The sequence below is a fragment of the Berghia stephanieae genome, chromosome 5 (genome assembly GCF_034508935.2).
Source record: "Berghia stephanieae isolate SIO BIC M18660-M18661 chromosome 5, UCSD_Bste_1.3, whole genome shotgun sequence".
Taxonomy (NCBI): Eukaryota; Metazoa; Mollusca; class Gastropoda; order Nudibranchia; family Aeolidiidae; genus Berghia; species Berghia stephanieae.
This window is the reverse complement of record NC_088364.1, coordinates 76,749,905-76,768,009: the sequence shown is the minus strand read 5'-3', so window position 1 is coordinate 76,768,009 and position 18,105 is coordinate 76,749,905. Positions and strand designations below refer to the sequence as shown.

The following is an 18,105-nucleotide window of genomic DNA, read 5'->3' as shown; positions in this document are numbered from 1 at the left end:
CTTTTTACTCTCTATGAACATCCTCTAAGAAAAATCATTTAGTCTTTTCTGTTGACTTTCATCATGTATGCCAATGACACAAAGCTTTATGTATCTTTATGTGAGGATGATGAAGTTGTTGCTGAAGGTTGAACTTTGTATTAATGAAATTAAGAATTGGATGGATGTAAACAAAGTAAAATTGAATGAAGAGAAAATCGAGGTTGTCAGAAAAATAGGTTCTGTGCTTGTAAACTATGAAAAGGAAGATGGCACCATGTCTACAGTCGTCCTAAGTGATTTAACTAGAGAGAATGCGCCACGCGACGGTTAGCGGCAACGAGCAATAGGGCGAGGATCACTGTCCCGCCCGCTCAGTTTATGGTCGTATTTATCATTCGTTCAGGTCAACAAATTGTGGTGAGCTAGCTAAGCGTGCCGCTTGCTGATACTCACTCAAGCGATGACTCGCTCACTTTTCCTGGTAACAACTGCATCCCATTTCCAGCAGTGTGTAATGTGTAGGTGAAATTGATTTCAATCACTAAATAGGTGAAATAGATTTCAATAACTCAATAGTTTTTGTTTTAGATCGAGGCAGACTATTGTATGAATCGGCTTCCCATTTAACTTTGTAATTCTACCATTTGTTTGTCGAGCGATTAATTAGATTTTAACAACTATGTTCGACAAAGTGTCTCCTGAACTATTGGCAATATTTATAGACAGCCTGGAAGATGATGATGTAACTGATCGAAGAAAGGGACTTGAAGGAGAAATTCACCAAGTAGGAATCATCCTATTATATATATTTATTTTCTTCATTTAATAGATAACACCTTATTATTTATTAAGACAATTGAGAAAAATACTAAAATACCTATGCAGATTATTTTCATTAAAAAGAAAAGGAGAATTCTGTTTATTTCTTCCCAAGATGATAATCACCTCCCTCATGGAGAAGGGAGAGAAATCCATGCATAAACCTGACATTGATAATTTTGTATTTGTAAACAGACCATACTTTTATTTCACATTGTAATGTATGTAATGTAAACATCTTTTTTTTTTCAGAGGGTTTAATTTGGACAACGTGACGGAGGCAGAGTGTTGGTATTATTTTCGTTTCAAGAAAGACGACATTCCAAGGGAAGTCAGAATTTCGTAATTTAAAGATCTGAACAAGTGTGTATGATGTAGGTAATTTTCATGTTGAGTTCGTTCAGTCTTCCCGCGTAACTGTGATGTTATCGCTTCTCTTCCTATACAAACATGTTTCTCTCATTCTCACTCTTCGACCTTACTACCTACTAACTTACAATATCGTTATTTTCATTGATCAAGAACCCAAAACTCGACATTTCTCGGGACGTTTTTAATGTAACTTTGTACCTGGATTATTCTCTGTGTGCTTGTAAGCATTTTTAATTGTCCGCGACGAATTCTCATCTTTTAAAGCTATATCAAAAACAGATAAAGACGAGTAATTAATATTTAGAGTTGTGATAACACACCGATACAAAGGCTTTTACAATTACAGTTAATTGTACTACAATAATACTCGGCAACCTTTTTTAAAACATTTTTTTTGTTGTGTTGTCTCTAATACAGAGGGCTTTAAACTTGAGCTCTGCGCTCCAATGCCATATTCTTGTAGATAGAAGTCTCTTTCATTTTATACTTTACCAATAAAGATTAGTTCAAAAGTACCAGGACAAAAAAAAAAAAAAACCACGACTTGTAAAAATAGGAAATGAGATGGCTTCTAATAAAATGTACAAATACCTAATAAACCTTTTTCTTTGGCATGCAATATAATAAGTACAAAACAGGAACAAAGTGAAAGGCGATGCCAATGATGATCAAATGAGTATGTATTAATTTGAGATCAACAATCAGTAAACTAGTTGTTTGAAAAATGTTTTTTTTTTGTAAATTGAGCTTTATATAGCGCAATATCCACTAAATGTGCTCAAAACGCTTTACAAGGGGTCCCTGGTCAACAGCAACATTTAACATGTAGGACAGGACATGACGCCTGTTAGGCTATATTACAATTTTTCTGACAAAAAGAACGCTGTTAACGGCCAGGTACTCATTTTACAACTGAGTACGGTGAGAGAGTGTGAGTAAAGAGCCTTTTCCAAGAACTCAACTATGCGCCGAGCGCGAGGCTCGAACCCAGGACATTCCGATCCAAAAGCGAGTGTCTTACCACTAGACCACATAGCCACACAAGTATCCTTCATTGTCTGTAAACCATTTTCATTCACAGCCTTTCATCTCTACCTTTCACTAGTATTCATTTGTGTAGTGATTTTCATAATAATGCTGACGTTAATATTGACAGCCTCAAAACTCTGGCCCACGACCGTGACCAATGGAAACAATTAACAACATGGATGGAGAGAGCAGATATACTTATCGACCATGACTGAATCACAAAATTCTCAGCAAGCGTCATTCGGACTGCGAAGCTTACTTCTACTACTACTACTACTACTACTACTACTACTATTAATGTTAAAAAGTAAAATCTAAACTATACAAAAATAGCTCAGGGATTTCAATTTTATAAATGACAGGATTTCGCACAGTTCATAAAAAAAATGCATTATAAACTAAGAGAATGGATCTAAAAAGCACCCAGGCCTATGTAGTAGAAGTTTATCATTTATTTCATACATCCTGGTTTCTGTAGCATGTAAGGGACAGAACCAAATTCTTACTACCATCTTAACTCACTTACTCCTATATATCCTTGCTACTTTTCAATCAAAATTGGAAAAAAAAATCATTTCTATTTGAGAATGTGTATGTCTAGATCGTTTTATTCAACTACCATAAACATGTAAAAATTAAGAACATTAGCTTTGATACTACGCCTATAATTTGTCTCAGAAATAAATGTAATAAATAGGCATGGGGTAAAAGTAAAACCGGGTAAACTACGGATATAGTCGGTGTTAGGGGTGAGTGAGTTAATATGGATACTAGTCTTTTGCAGAGTGCTTTGTGCTATATTATAGAGTCGAGTTTGCAGGGTGGAGGTCAAGGCCAGAGAAAAATTATGCCACGGTACAGATCAATGCATGTGTGCATGTTAGTTGATTTTGGTGACCTCAAGAAAATTTGTTTTGACGGGGGATTTTTAAAAAAATAATTTGTGTCAAGGACTTTGACTTTAATACATTATGGTCACAGGGATAACATATTCATTTTATTCAATCATACAAATGTGACCTTTTGCCTCAAAACAGTATTAAGTCGGGATGGTTAAGATGTTGAAAATTGAATTTATAGCCAGAAATATCAGACTTGTGTTGAGTTTGTATGATTTATTGAGGAGAATGGATACCATATTTTAGGGTGCTAATGCCAAAAATTTATATCTTATACCAGTATAAAATTTAACTCGGCTTTTAAGCACATGGTTCGTTTTGACATAATACCGTTTTGAGACGATGGGTCACAAATGAGGTAAGAGTTCAGGGGAAGAAACCCACCCTGTGTGTAGATGATAAAATGATCAAGATGAATTGCCAAGTTCTTGATCAAACAAAAAATGCATCAACAACTGTAAAACACGATTAGTGAACCTTTGACAGTAAACAATAACCTGTGTAGGGAGACAATCAGATGTCAGAGGTCAAAATGGAGAATTCATTCCCAGCTTGGTGTCAAAATCCAGCCTTGCTCTCTTCTGTCTTCTCACGGCCAACCTGGGGAGATCAGTAGAAAGTAGATAGTTTTAGGCTTGTGGTGGGAAAAAGGAAAACTACTGGAAAAAAACATGGAACAAAAATGAGAAATATAAAATAAATAAATATGCCACATCATTTATCTCTTAGCCTTTGATCTTCCCACCTCCAGGATCGAATCGAAATGAAATTATTTTGAAATATAAACCTATCAGTTCATCTGTCAAAATTTTAATAATAATAATAATAATAATAATAATAATAATAATAATAATAATAATAATAATAATAATAATAATAATAATAACAATAATAATAATACTTTATTGCATCCCAAAAAGGAATTTTTTTGTACAGACTGCTGTTATAATTTACACAATAAGATAAAAATACAATGGAAATAGGATATATATATAAAAAAGGAGCAGCTCCACAACCAGAGCCGCGCTTTAAAATATGAATAATTTCAACACTGTAAAATAGTTAAAACTGTCACTATAAATTGAAAATTGAAAAGATTGCAAAAAAAATAAATTGAATAAATTAACATTTTTAATTGCCACTCTATTGAATGCTTAGTGTTAAAAGCATACAGTATATGCCTTATTATTTGTTTGTTTGTTTTTAAGGGTTTTACGGTGCTAGTAAAAAGGGGAGCTGGTTGGTAGCTCTGAATATATTACAGTGGAACCTCCCAATTACGACACCTCCGAATAATGATAACCTCCTGATAACGACATTGACCTGTGGTCCCAATTTTTTTTCTATTTAAGATCAGTAAAAATAACCTCCAAATAACGACACACTTTTTGATAAAACCTCCGAATAACGACATCATTTTGGCGATTTTCGGCAGTTTTCTTAGATATCTGATACTAAAAATACCGAGTATGAGTACTCAAAAGTTTATAAAAACGATTCCTGCTTGAACCAATGAGAACGCAGCTTTTTTTTGACAAATCTTGGCTGATATGCATTAATAAAAACCATGGTATAAATGTAAGTGTAAGCAAGTAAACACAAAATCTTGGAAAATGTGATATTATGTGGTGATAGAAGTAGTAGTAGTAGTAGTAGTAGTAGTAGTAGTAGTAGTAGTAGTAGTAGTAGTAGTTAGTAGTAGTAGTAGTAGTAGTAGTATAGTAAGTAGTAGTAGTAGTAGTAGTAGTAGTAATAATAATAATAATAATAATAATAGTAGTAGTAGTAGTAGTAGTATAGTAGTAGTAGCAGTGGTAGTAGTAGTAGTAGTAGTAGTATTTTTGTGGGAGGAGGAGGAGGAATTTTGTTTGTTTTAAAGGGTTTTTACAGCGCCTGTGACACATCTATGTCATATCAGCGCCAGTAAAAGGAAGAAATTGGATAGTAAAAAACATTCTAGATTTACAATTGAAATGACATAAGAAAAAGTAAGACAAGGGGAATGGTTTAAATAGGGAACAGATGTAGATTCCAGGAGCACACTATCAGTGTACTCAGTTCAGATCACCTAAAAGTCTCATCCAGACACACGCACAAGAACCCCTAAGAGGAATACACTACAATGTTTTGTTTGTTTTGTCAATGTTAATAAAATCTGGTCCCGCGGGCCTTACCACGCCCACTTTGTCCGCCATCTTGGAAACCTCTAAATAACGACACCTCCGGATAACGGCATAAAAACTTGGTCCCGTGGCATGTCGTTATCGGGAGGTTCCACTGTATATCTAGTACTTACTTGATGGCCCTTTTCTTGACAACCTCGTTGAGAATCACAATGATGACAGGCCAGACACAGCCCAACACCCAAACAGACGGATGGACTAGAGACAACGGCAATGACTGGCCAAAACTGTCTTGTCGGACGTACGTGTCGATGACCGAGAAAATCAGCTGGAGCCCCAATCTGGCAAATTTAAGAAAGCAGAAGAAAACGTAACTCCTACCTTGAAATGGAAAAATCGGCAATAACTTTATGACAATAAAATGTACAAGAACTCAATAAATGATACCAGGCAGCTAGAAGCTGTGGACTGTAAAAAGTAATAAACAAAAATGAATAGAACAGCTTCAAAAAAGAACCAAATACCAAACTCGGAACGTTTCAGGCTCAAACCCCTTCTTCAGAAGGGTTGGCTGAAGAAGGGTTTTGAACCCGAAATGTTCTGTGTTTTGGTTTTTGTTCTTTTTTGAAGCTGTTCTATTCATTTTTGTTCAGGAACTCATTAACAACAAACCAATAATTGATAAAAACTTAAATCACCATAAATAATAAAATACTAGAAGGGATATATTTATGAATGTGTAAATGTTAGGTCATTGTAATGTTAGTGCTTCGTTTCTTATATTTTATTAATTAGAGCGCTAAACTACAGTCCATCATCATCATCATCATTATTATTAAATCAAGATTACAGTTTTATCTTTCTAGATTAAATTACTATCTTTTTAGGCTTTAACTTTAACCACTTTACAGCTTGGAACGTGATAATGATCTGTGTTTGAAAACCTGTGGGTGTGTATGGGTGTGTGTGTGGAACTGTGTAAATGTGTTTGAAAACCTGTGGGTGTGTATGGGTGTGTGTGTGGAACTGTGTAAATGTGTTTGAAAACCTGTGGGTGTGTATGGTGTGTGTGGAACTGTGTAAATGTGTTTGAAAACCTGTGGGTGTGTGTGTGTGTGTGGAACTGTGTAAATGTGTTTGAAAACCTGTGGGTATGTGTGTGTGTGTGTGTGGAACTGTGTAAATGTGTTTGAAAACCTGTGGGTGTGTGTGTGTGTGTGGAACTGTGTAAATGTGTTTGAAAACCTGTGGGTGTGTATGGGTGTGTGTGGAACTGTGTAAATGTGTTTGAAAACCTGTGGGTATGTGTGTGTGTGGAACTGTGTAAATGTGTTTGAAAACCTGTGGGTATGTGTGTGTGTGGAACTGTGTAAATGTGTTTGAAAACCTGTGGGTATGTGTGTGTGTGGAACTGTGTAAATGTGTTTGAAAACATGTGGGTGTGTATGGGTGTGTGTGGAACTGTGTAAATGTGTTTGAAAACCTGTGGGTGTGTATGGGTGTGTGTGGAACTGTGTAAATGTGTTTGAAAACCTGTGGGTGTGTGTGTGTGTGTGGAACTGTGTAAATGTGTTTGAAAACCTGTGGGTGTGTGTGTGTGTGTGTGTGGAACTGTGTAAATGTGTTTGAAAACCTGTGGGTGTGTATGGGTGTGTGTGGAACTGTGTAAATGTGTTTGAAAACCTGTGGGTGTGTATGTGTGTGTGTGGAACTGTGTAAATGTGTTTGAAAACCTGTGGGTGTGTATGGGTGTGTGTGGAACTGTGTAAATGTGTTTGAAAACCTGTGGTGTGTGTGTGTGTGTGGAACTGTGTAAATGTGTTTGAAAACCTGTGGGTATGTGTGTGTGTGTGTGTGGAACTGTGTAAATGTGTTTGAAAACCTTGGGTGTGTGTGTGTGTGGAACTGTGTAAATGTGTTTGAAAACCTGTGGGTGTGTATGGTGTGTGGAACTGTGTAATGTGTTTGAAACCTTGGGTATGTGTGTGTTGGAACTGTGTAAATGTTTGAAAACCTGTGGGTATGTGTGTGTGTGGAACTGTGTAAATGTGTTTGAAAACCGTGGGTGTGTATGGTGTGTGTGTGGAACTGTGTAAATGTGTTTGAAAACCTGTGGGTGTGTATGGTGTGTGTGTGGAACTGTGTAAATGTGTTTGAAAACCTGTGGGTGTGTATGGGTGTGTGGAACTGTGTAAATGTGTTTGAAAACCTGTGGGTGTGTATGGGTGTGTGTGTGGAACTGTGTAAATGTGTTTGAAAACCTGTGGGTGTGTATGGGTGTGTGTGGAACTGTGTAAATGTGTTTGAAAACCTGTGGGTGGTATGGTGTGTGTGGAACTGTGTAAATGTGTTTGAAAACCTGTGGTGTGTATGTGTGTGTGTGGAACTGTGTAAATATGTTTGAAAACCTGTGGGTATGTGTGTGTGTGGAACTGTGTAAATAGTGTTTGAAAACCTGTGGGTATGTGTGTGTGTGGAACTGTGTAAATGTGTTTGAAAACCTGTGGGTATGTGTGTGGTGTTGTGTGAACTGTGTAAATGTATGTTTGAAAACCTGTGGATGGTGTGTGAATGTGTAAATGTTGAACGGGATGTGTGTGTTGAGAACTGGTGTAATGTGTTTTTGAAAACCTGTGGGTGTGTAGGTGTTGTGAACTGTGTAAATGTTTGAACCTGTGTGTGTATGTGTGTGAACTGTGTAAATGTGTTTGAAAACCTGTGGTGGTATGGTGTGTGTGGAACTGTGTAAATGTGTTTGAAAACCTGTGGGTGTGTATGGGTGTGTGTGGAACTGTGTAAATGTGTTTGAAAACCTGTGGGTGTGGTTGATGATGGTGTGTTGGTGTGTGGAACTGTGTAAATGTGTTTGAAAACCTGTGGGTGGTATGGGTGTGTGTGGAACTGTGTAAATGTGTTTGAAAACCTGTGGGTGTGTATGGTGTGTGTGGAACTGTGTAAATGTGTTTGAAAACCTGTGGGGTGTGTACTGGGTGTGTGTGGAACTGTGTAAATGTGTTTGAAAACCTGTGGGGTGTGGTATGGTGTGTGTGGAACTGTGTAAATGTGTTTGAAAACCTTGTGGTGTGTGTATGGGTGTGTGTGGAACTGTGTAAATGTGTTTGAAAACCTGTGGGTGTGTATGGTGTGTGTGGAACTGTGTAAATGTGTTTGAAAACCTGTGGGTGGGTATGTGTGTGTGTGGAACTGTGTAAATGTGTTTGAAAACCTGTGGGTGTATGTGTGTGTGTGGAACTGTGTAAATGTGTTTGAAAACCTGTGGGTATGTGTGTGTGTGGAACTGTGTAAATGTGTTTGAAAACCTGTGGGTATGTGTGTGTGTGGAACTGTGTAAATGTGTTTGAAAACCTGTGGGTATGTGTGTGTGTGTGGAACTGTGTAAATGTGTTTGAAAACCTGTGGGTGTGTATGGGTGTGTGTGGAACTGTGTAAATGTGTTTGAAAACCTGTGGGTATGGGTGTGTGTGGAACTGTGTAAATGTGTTTGAAAACCTGTGGGTGTGTATGGGTGTGTGTGGAACTGTGTAAATGTGTTTGAAAACCTGTGGGTATGTGTGTGTGTGGAACTGTGTAAATGTGTTTGAAAACCTGTGGGTATGTGTATGTGTGTGTGTGGAACTGTGTAAATGTGTTTGAAAACCTGTGGGTATGTGTGTGTGTGGAACTGTAAATGTGTTTGAAAACCTGTGGGTGTGTATGTGTGTGTGTGGAACTGTGTAAATGTGTTTGAAAACCTGTGGGTATGTGTGTGTGTGTGGAACTGTGTAAATGTGTTTGAAAACCTGTGGGTATGTGTGTGTGTGGAACTGTGTAAATGTGTTTGAAAACCTGTGGGTGTGTGTGTGTGTGGAACTGTGTAAATGTGTTTGAAAACCTGTGGGTATGTGTGTGTGTGGAACTGTGTAAATGTGTTTGAAAACCTGTGGGTATGTGTGTGTGTGTGTGGAACTGTGTAAATGTGTTTGAAAACCTGTGGGTATGTGTGTGTGTGGAACTGTGTAAATGTGTTTGAAAACCTGTGGGTATGTGTGTGTGTGGAACTGTGTAAATGTGTTTGAAAACCTGTGGGTATGTGTGTGTGTGGAACTGTGTAAATGTGTTTGAAAACCTGTGGGTATGTGTGTGTGTGTGTGGAACTGTGTAAATGTGTTTGAAAACCTGTGGGTATGTGTGTGTGTGGAACTGTGTAAATGTGTTTGAAAACCTGTGGGTATGTGTGTGTGTGGAACTGTGTAAATGTGTTTGAAAACCTGTGGGTATGTGTGTGTGTGGAACTGTGTAAATGTGTTTGCATGTGTATGTGGAGGAGGAGGAGAAGAAGAAGAGAATGAAGAAAAATAAGAAAAAGGAGGAGGAGGAGGAGAAGAAGAAAATGAAGAAAAATAAGAAAGAGGAGGAGGAAGAGAAGAAGAAGAAAATGAAGAAAAATAAGAAAGAGGAGGAGGAGGAGAAGAAGAAGAAAATGAAGAAAAATAAGAAAGATGAGGAGGAGGAGGAAGAGAATAATAGGAAAAAGTAGAGGAAGAAGTTTCTTAAACCAAATCATTTTCTTTACTCTAGAACTACAAGCATATCTAGTGACTTACATGATACAGGAAATGACGGACCAGGCCACATTTTTGAATGGGAGTTTTTGCCACAGTAAATCTTGCCAGTGTACCAAAGACATGGATATTGTTACTGGAAACAAATTGATTTTATATCATGTAAAATAAGGATAAAAAGTTACTTTTCAAGCAAGCAAATATTTGAATTTTGATCGCAGAGAAATGATTAATCTGTTTCTTTAAGACGGATCCTTATTGGACATAGATAGCTTCCAAAAAAACAAACCGAGGGAACTCATTTTTGGTTTTTATGATGAATTATGAATGGAAGTCATGAATTGGGGGGTAGAATTATGAGATTTTTAAATCCAAATGTGACCTCCAACTCAAACGAAGTAATGATGATGGTGTGATCTAAATGCCCCAAAGTGATTTATTGTAGCCAAAAATGTCAGTTTTAAGTTTTGTCAATGAAGTGACTATCACTCACTCGCTCTGTCAATCCCATGACCAGCTGATCGTCGGGGAGACTATGTCAATATCTATTGTAAAACCTATAAATTGGACCCAAGTTTCATACTTTTGACTGATTGAATTTTTGACATCTAAAACCACCCTGATATAATACTGTTTTGGCTAGATATATATCATAAATTCCTTGATTTTAACAAATGTCTGGTTTTACAATACAATATGACATATTTTTCTATGTTTTGTTCATAGTCCACTAGGTAGAAAAAACGGTATATTATGTCAATCAGTAACAACCACGTACAGATCTGGTTTCACTGTCAATCACAAAATGCCCAATTCAATCTTCGTGTAATAAAAATTGATAAGCCTGAAAGCCCTAAAGCCTTAAAGCATGCATACTTGTATGGGGAAAAAAATATTTATTTATTGACCATTTGACTATTCAATTACAATTTTATTTTTGTTTGCTCTGAATCATTTTCCATTCATTTTAAAAGTCTACATAAGCTAACAGCTTTGCAAGATCCTCATTATACGTAAATTCTGATAAGCTCTATGTTGAAACTAATTTTTATCATCAATGATTCTTCCTAATGAAGTGGGCAGTAAAAAATAAGGTGTTAATAAAGAAACAGACATCTTCCTTTAGTCCAACAGTTGTCGTAAATCATGAAATCTGCGGAGTCAAGAGTTCGTCCTCATACTAAATCTAAATTCCAATAATTTTAATGAATTAACTATAAATGTCAACACCCAGGCTCAATATACAGCTTGGTCAGTGTCAGAACTCACTGATATAGAAGACAAATAGGAAATGGAAAATGTTCTGTCCGACCACTAAACCTCCCTGAAATTTCTCCGTCCATCTTACAGGCACAGTCGAGTTGGAGGAGCTGGCAAATAAAAATTTAAAAAATAAATAAATAATAAATAAATGACACACTTCTACTCTGAGAAACTAGGGAGCAGGCACTGGTGTAAGACGGAGATCTGGAATAGTGTGGATGAAACAGTGCCAGACAAAGTAAGAAAGAAAAAAACAAGAAAGTAACCATCCCAAAAAATGTTGGGAACGTTTTTGTTTTTTTTTGTATTTTTCTTTCTTGCTTTGTCTGGCACTATTTCATCCACACTTTTTTAGATCTTTATTCTACTCTGCTGTACTTGGAAAAAATAAAAATAAGTTTTAAAAATTCAAATTCAAATTCAAATATTTATTTATTGTCGGCATTAAAAAAATGTTTCATAAATAATTTAGTCAGGCTAATAGAAGCCTTTGACCGACATAGGATTTAACACATAGTGCATAAAAATACATAGTAATACATTTTCGCTTAAAAACATTCCCTCATCAAGATTCTAAACATGACACACAAAGAAAAGTAACATAATATATTATATATATAGTATAAACATTTATGCTAAGCGACATTATCGATCGTTTGATAACTGAAATAATGTGGAAGGTGACTCATTATATAAAGGGGTAGAAAACAAAACAAAAAAAACCTCCCGAGGCCCAGAAGGAAAAATTAATGATAACTTTTTTGTCTAGAAAATCTAACTACTCCAAATTTGTATTAGACCCCTATACAAAAAATCATGAAATACATTAAAACTACAAAAAGGAAATGAATGACTTCCTTTCAAAAGACTGTATAAATCATGAAATACATTAAAACTACAAAAAGGAAATGAATGACTTCCTTTCAAAAGACTGTATAAATCATGAAATACATTAAAACTACAAAAAGGAAATGAATGACTTCCTTTCAAAAGACTGTATAAATCATGAAATACATTAAAACTACAAAAAGGAAATGAATGACTTCCTTTCAAAAGACTCAGCCCAAGTAAAGATATAGAATACTAACCTGAAATGATAAATTGAACACCTTGGGAAAGACACATTTTCACAGAATGAGTGAAGAATGATGATGAAACACGTGATGGCAACTAGAATGGACGGGACGAACCGGGAACAAAACTGGAACAGGAACTCTAGAATTATCTGAAAAGGAGGAAAACATTTTAGAAGTTGAATCGGCATATAGTTGAGTCCTTGGAAAAGGCTCTTTACTCACATTCTCTCACCATACTTAGGTATAAAATGAGTACCCGGCCATTAACTGTGTTGTCTCTGTCTGAAAAAATTATAATATCGCCTTGCAGGCATCATGTCTTGTTCTAAATATATTAAATGTTGCTGTTGGACAGGGACCCCTTGTAAAGCACTTTGAGCATGTTTAGTGGATATTGCTCTATATAAAAGCTCAATTTTTTTTTAATTAAAAAAAAAATTCTTTTTTTTTTTACTGGTAGATAAATCTATACAAATAGAATCGTCAATCAAGAGATGAGAGAAATAAAGTGATAGTGGCTGAGAGAGATAGATAGATAAATAGATAGATAGATAGATAGATGAGAGAGAGAGAGAGAGAGAGAGAGAGAGAGAGAGAGAGAGAGAGAGAGAGAGAGAGAGAGAGAGAGAGAGAGAGAGAGAGAGAGAGAGAGAGAGAGAGAGAGAGAGAGAGAGAGAGAGAGAGAGAGAGAGAGAGAGAGATGAGACAACCCACCTGTTTATTGACGTGTGGCACGTTTTTATGTGTGGCCATAGTCATTGTCCTGGTCTCGTTTGGGTTTCCCATAAGGGAAAGGCTGAGGACAGGAATCACTATGGCAACCAGCCACATGATGTGCTGGACACTGAGGGGTGGAGGGATTAGGAGTAAGCAGGGGATCAGCTGACACAGGACGGTGGACAGGAGGCAGCACAGCATCAGGTAGAAACAGTTACGCATCGCAAACACGTAGTGCCGGGCCTGAAATGATAGAATGAATAAATTATGTGTTTTATTTCAGGATCCAACAAAAGAAAACATTGAGGCAATCTGTGCGGCTATGTGGTCTAGTGGTATGACACTCGCTTTCGTATCGGAAGGTCCCGGGTTCGATCCTCGCTCGACGCATAGTTGAGTCCTTGGAAAAAGACTCTTTACTCACATTCTCTCACCGTACTCAGGTGTAAAATGAGTATCTGGTCGTTAACAGCGTTGTCTATGTCCGAAAAAAAATTGTAATATAGACTAACAGGCGTTCGTGTCTCGTTCTACATGTTAAGTGTTGCTATTGGTTAGGGACCCTTTGTAAAGCACTTTGAGCATGTTTAGTGGATATTGTGCTATATAAAATCTCAAGTTTTGTAAAAAATCTCAACTGTGTGAATGTCATGAAGATTTTCTCAACTGAATTTTAATTCCCCTTTACAACTTCATTTGAAATTAAAAGCATTTTGGAGAAGAGACGGAATATAAAAGTTGGTAACATCTGGGATGATCGAAGGAAAGAGAGCTAGAGGAAGACAAAGAATGACTTATTAAAATAACCTAAGAATGGCCAAATGTGACTTAAAAAGCAACACAATTTCATGCGCACCGCAGAGGATCGTGATTCGTGGAGACAGCTGACCGGCAACGTGCTCAAGAGCACAAGCCATGATGGATGATGATCAACTAGAAAGAAAAAAAAATCAATGTGACAATTTGGTTGATTTATTTATAAAAGCAATAAATGGTGTTGGTTTTGTTTTCTTGGATCATTTTGAATTCAAATAAAATTTTGCTTCCCAGATTAGTTTCCTGTGGTTGCAAAGCAGACAAGTGGAATCTTGTTGCCGTTATCACTGCCTACCTAACGTCTACTGAAAAAATATTATCCGTTTACTCAAACATTTGCCCTGCTGCTTGCATAAAAGAAGCAAGATCTGTTGACCATAGATTATTACTCCCAAGTAAAAAAAGTTAAGCATTCTGCGACTAACACAACATAGTTTAAGAGGTTTTTTTGTTTTTAAGGGTTTTACGGCGCTTGCAACACATTAAGGTCATATCAGCGCCAGTAAAAAGGAAGAAAATGGGATAGTAAAAAGTTCTAGAATTACAATTAAAGCACCAAGAAAAAGTAAGACAAAGGAGAATTGGGTCAAATAGGAACAGATGTAGATTCCAAGAGCACACTATCGAAGTACTTAGTGTGAGATCACCTAAAAGTCTTATCCAGTCACAAGCACAGGCCCCCACTAAGAGGAATACACTCAAATGTTTACAAATCATATATAATATGTAAACAAAACATGATACATTACATAACAGAGAGAGAGTTTTACAAGGAAAAAAATATCATCTCCCAAAACTAACAATACATTTGACTTTTTTCCTTTCACCAAGGGTATCCGGTCAGGGCCAGGACAAAACCAAGTAATCTCATTCCAAGACAAAGACAGAAAGCATGTTGGAAAACAGATATAGGGGGATAGAAGACACAGTAAGAACCTCCCTGCCCACTATGGAAGGTCAGGAACCCCACCCAGAAAGTTTAAGAGGCCCTCCTTACCTCCATGATGAGTTGTATAAATCTGACGTTCTCCTGACAGTGTACGTTAAAAGCACAAGGAAGGGAGAGAATTTTGGATGCAAGGTTTATGGGGGACAGGTCATCCTGACCTATGGGGTTGAAATGTGGCCGGTTAGCACAAAGCTTGGGGAACAACGGCTCTATAGCCAGGCTGAGGATGGGAAAATAACAGGTAAGTTTACAACCATAAAAAAAAAAAAACAAAAAAAACTTGAGCTTTTATATAGTGCAATATCCACTAAACGTGCTCAAAGCGCTTCACAAGGGGTCCCTGGCCAACAGCAACACATAACATGTAGGACGAGACATGACGCCTGTCAGGCGATATTACAAGTTTTTGGGACAGAGACAATGCTGTTAACGGCCAGGTACTCATTTTACACCTGAGTACAGTGAGAGAATGTGAGTAAAGAGTCTTCTCCAAGGACTCAACTATGTGAGGCTCGAACCCAGGAGACATGACGCCTGTCAGGCGATATTACAAGTTTTTGGGACAGAGACAACGCTGTTAACGGCCAGGTACTCATTTTACACCTAAGTACAGTGAGAGAATGTGAGTAAAGAGTCTTCTCCAAGGACTCAACTATGCGAGGCTCGAACCCAGGACCTTCCGATCCGAAAGCGAGTGTCATACCACTAGACCACATAGCCGCATCCATAAGCGGATGTCATTTTTTCAGATTTTTAACAATCCCAATCAGGGGTGATGGAACAGGGCAACAAGATCAGGAATTTCCCCGATCAAATCGGGATGATTGGCAGATATGCATTCAGTGCTGATTGTGACGAAAAGTGAAAAAGGAGGAAAATTTTTAACGTTTGCCTTCGAGCTCCATTTTTACTGCACTAACTCCCACTTTTAGAACAATTGAGATGATAAATTGTCCTTGTTTTTAATAATAATAATACACATTTATACAGCGCTCATTCTCGTGTAAAACACAAGCTCTGGGCACTTTACAATATAAATTATTAGAAAAATAAAATAAAAAAAAGAATTCATAGCCAAATCAAGGATTCATAATAATACCAACTGTGTGCCACCTTTGAAGTCTTGTACTTGTAGTATGATAATTAATTTGACTCGTGACCAGTAAGCAGTTCCAAGATCCAAGTCCTGTTATTGTCAGCTCAAAATTGAGGCTCTTTACTCACATTTTCTCAACAAACTCAAGTGTAAAATGAGTGCCTAGACAATATCAGCTATTTTTATCTCAATAGAAAAGAAACTAATAGCGCCTTACAGGCCTTATATCTCGTCCTCCACGTTCTGTGGCATCTTTGGCTTGGGACCCTTTGTAAATGTTGATATTTGAGTATCAACGATGATACTGGATATTGCTCTATAAAAAAAGTTATCTTTCTAAAAAATATTTTGGGGGGATTTTTTATTTTCAGATTTTCACACCTGAATATGCTTTTCAATACATATAGTGTTGGTTCAAGTTAAAATATCCCTTATCTGAGACCGCTATCAAAACCTCAAATTAACAAATCTACATCTGATGATCATATAATCCTCCCAGCACAAAAATCATAGACAATATTACAGTAAGATAAGATAAGATAAGATAAGATATACTTTATTGTCCCTGAATGGAAATAATCATAATGTTACACATCATTCATCGTTATATTAGCACAGATTTATACACTGTCATGGACTAATTGATGAAAATACGAAGATAATTAAAAGCAAAATAAACGTCAAATATAATCAAATATTCATAAAATATACAGCAGTTACAAGCAATGCTATAAAAAATCGGGCATGAAAGTAGAATAGAGTTGTAATAATGGATTTGTAATGTAAATAGAATTTTGAAAATAGATTATGAAGGATTGCACATAGCCGACACAGGTTGATAAAAAGTAAAAGTAAAGCATGGTGTTTGAATGTATTAATATATCATAAATAATGTAGATAAAGCACCATATAACATGCATAAATAAATGGATTTTAGAGCGAACTAATTGATGAAAATACGAAGTTATTACAAATAATTTCCAGAAATAATTATCAAATGAAATATATAACTTGAGCATCACATACTATTGCATAACACACTAGCAGGGTGTGAAATATTATGACGACCCTTTTGTAGAATTACCTGCAATCGGCTTGTAAGAAGACGGGTGTATTCTCCATGTTGAGACAACTGCCAAGAATCAAAACGACTTCTCCATATTCCTGCATAATCTTTACCATCTCACACATGGCTAGGGATGAGATGACAACAATAATAATAATAATAATAATAATAATAATAATAATAATAATAATAATAATAATAATAATAATAATAATAATAATAATAATAAAAATGATTTATAGGAAGACATAAAATATAATTAATTCATCACAAAATATAAAGATGTAAAAAATAAGGTTGAAATTTTGGCCACTGTACTTTATCAATGCAATGTCACCCATAGAGAGGCGATTTAACGAATACAGAAAGACAAGTAACAATTTCTATTAATCCTTTGAGTCAACGTCAAGTTAAATAACTCTGAATCAGCAACAATAAGGTGGTGGCACAAAAAGATTGACACAAGGCCATAAAAGTTGTGAGAAAGTAAAAAAGATGATTTTATTTTATTTTATTTCAATACCTCAACTGAAAAGTTGGTCAACCTTGCCATATTCTTAGGTCATCAATCTATCAATATTTATATTGCTTTCATCTTACCAAATACATTTTTTTCTTTTCATGTCTAAGTAAGCATGGAATTTATCAAACTGATTTATTTTTTTAAACCCAGCTTAAAAAATAAATTTTCTTAATTTTATCAATCATTAAGTGTTTTTCTTTTAAAACGTCTAATTTTATTTCTAACCTACTGGAAAAAAAATGTTTAAATCGCAAATTTTGGCAAAGGCTATGCAAACAAAAGAAACTAACAAAGAAAACAATTGGGATTTTTTTCCCCCATATATATCCTATCCTGTGCACCATACGTGTTATGAAGTGGAAGGCATCTATCATTGACATATAAAACAAAGCAAATGAGCCCATTTTCCTGTACTTCAAATGATGAGCTTGATGAGCTTTTTTTATATAGCGCAATATCCACTAAATGTACTCAAAGCGCTTTACAAGGGTCCCTGGTCAACAGCAACATTTAACATATAGGATGGGACATGATGCCTGTTAGGCCTTATTACAATTTTTTGGACAAAGACAACGCTGTTAACGGCCAGGTACTCATTTTATACCAGAGTACAGTGAGAGAATGTGAAAAAAAAAGAGCCTTTTCCAAGGACTCAACTATGCGCCGAATGCGAGGCTCGAACCCAGGACCTTCCGATCCGAAAGCGAGTGTCATACCACTAGACCATATAGCCGCACAATAATAATCTTCTGGACTATCTTAAGGGCTAAAAAAAAGATCAATGCATAGGAAAACAAGACCTTGTGGGGTGCA

The 18,105-nt window shown here is 36.3% G+C and overlaps 1 protein-coding gene across 6 annotated transcripts in view; it reads right to left on the bottom strand.

The window, feature by feature from the left end:
* LOC144973632 (transmembrane protein 94-like) overlaps positions 1–18,105 on the bottom strand; it is a 59,079-nt gene that overhangs the window by 6,544 nt on the left and 34,430 nt on the right. For 2 of the 6 annotated variants that reach the window (XM_078916304.1, XM_078916300.1), the window contains exons 23-31: positions 18,093–18,105; positions 16,788–16,896; positions 14,656–14,827; positions 12,840–13,085; positions 12,138–12,274; positions 11,056–11,156; positions 9,829–9,922; positions 5,398–5,565; positions 3,599–3,701 (exon numbers count right to left, since the gene is read on the bottom strand). The exon at positions 18,093–18,105 is cut by the window's right edge. In XM_078916304.1, coding sequence (XP_078772430.1) covers positions 3,629–3,701; positions 5,398–5,565; positions 9,829–9,922; positions 11,056–11,156; positions 12,138–12,274; positions 12,840–13,085; positions 14,656–14,827; positions 16,788–16,896; positions 18,093–18,105 — 1,113 coding nt within the window. In that variant the 3' untranslated portion in view covers positions 3,599–3,628. Of the gene's footprint in view, positions 1–1,062; positions 3,702–5,397; positions 5,566–9,828; positions 9,923–11,055; positions 11,157–12,137; positions 12,275–12,839; positions 13,086–14,655; positions 14,828–16,787; positions 16,897–18,092 lie in introns of those variants that run through there. The other 4 variants (XM_078916301.1, XM_078916302.1, XM_078916303.1 and 1 more) reach the window with 3 other exon arrangements.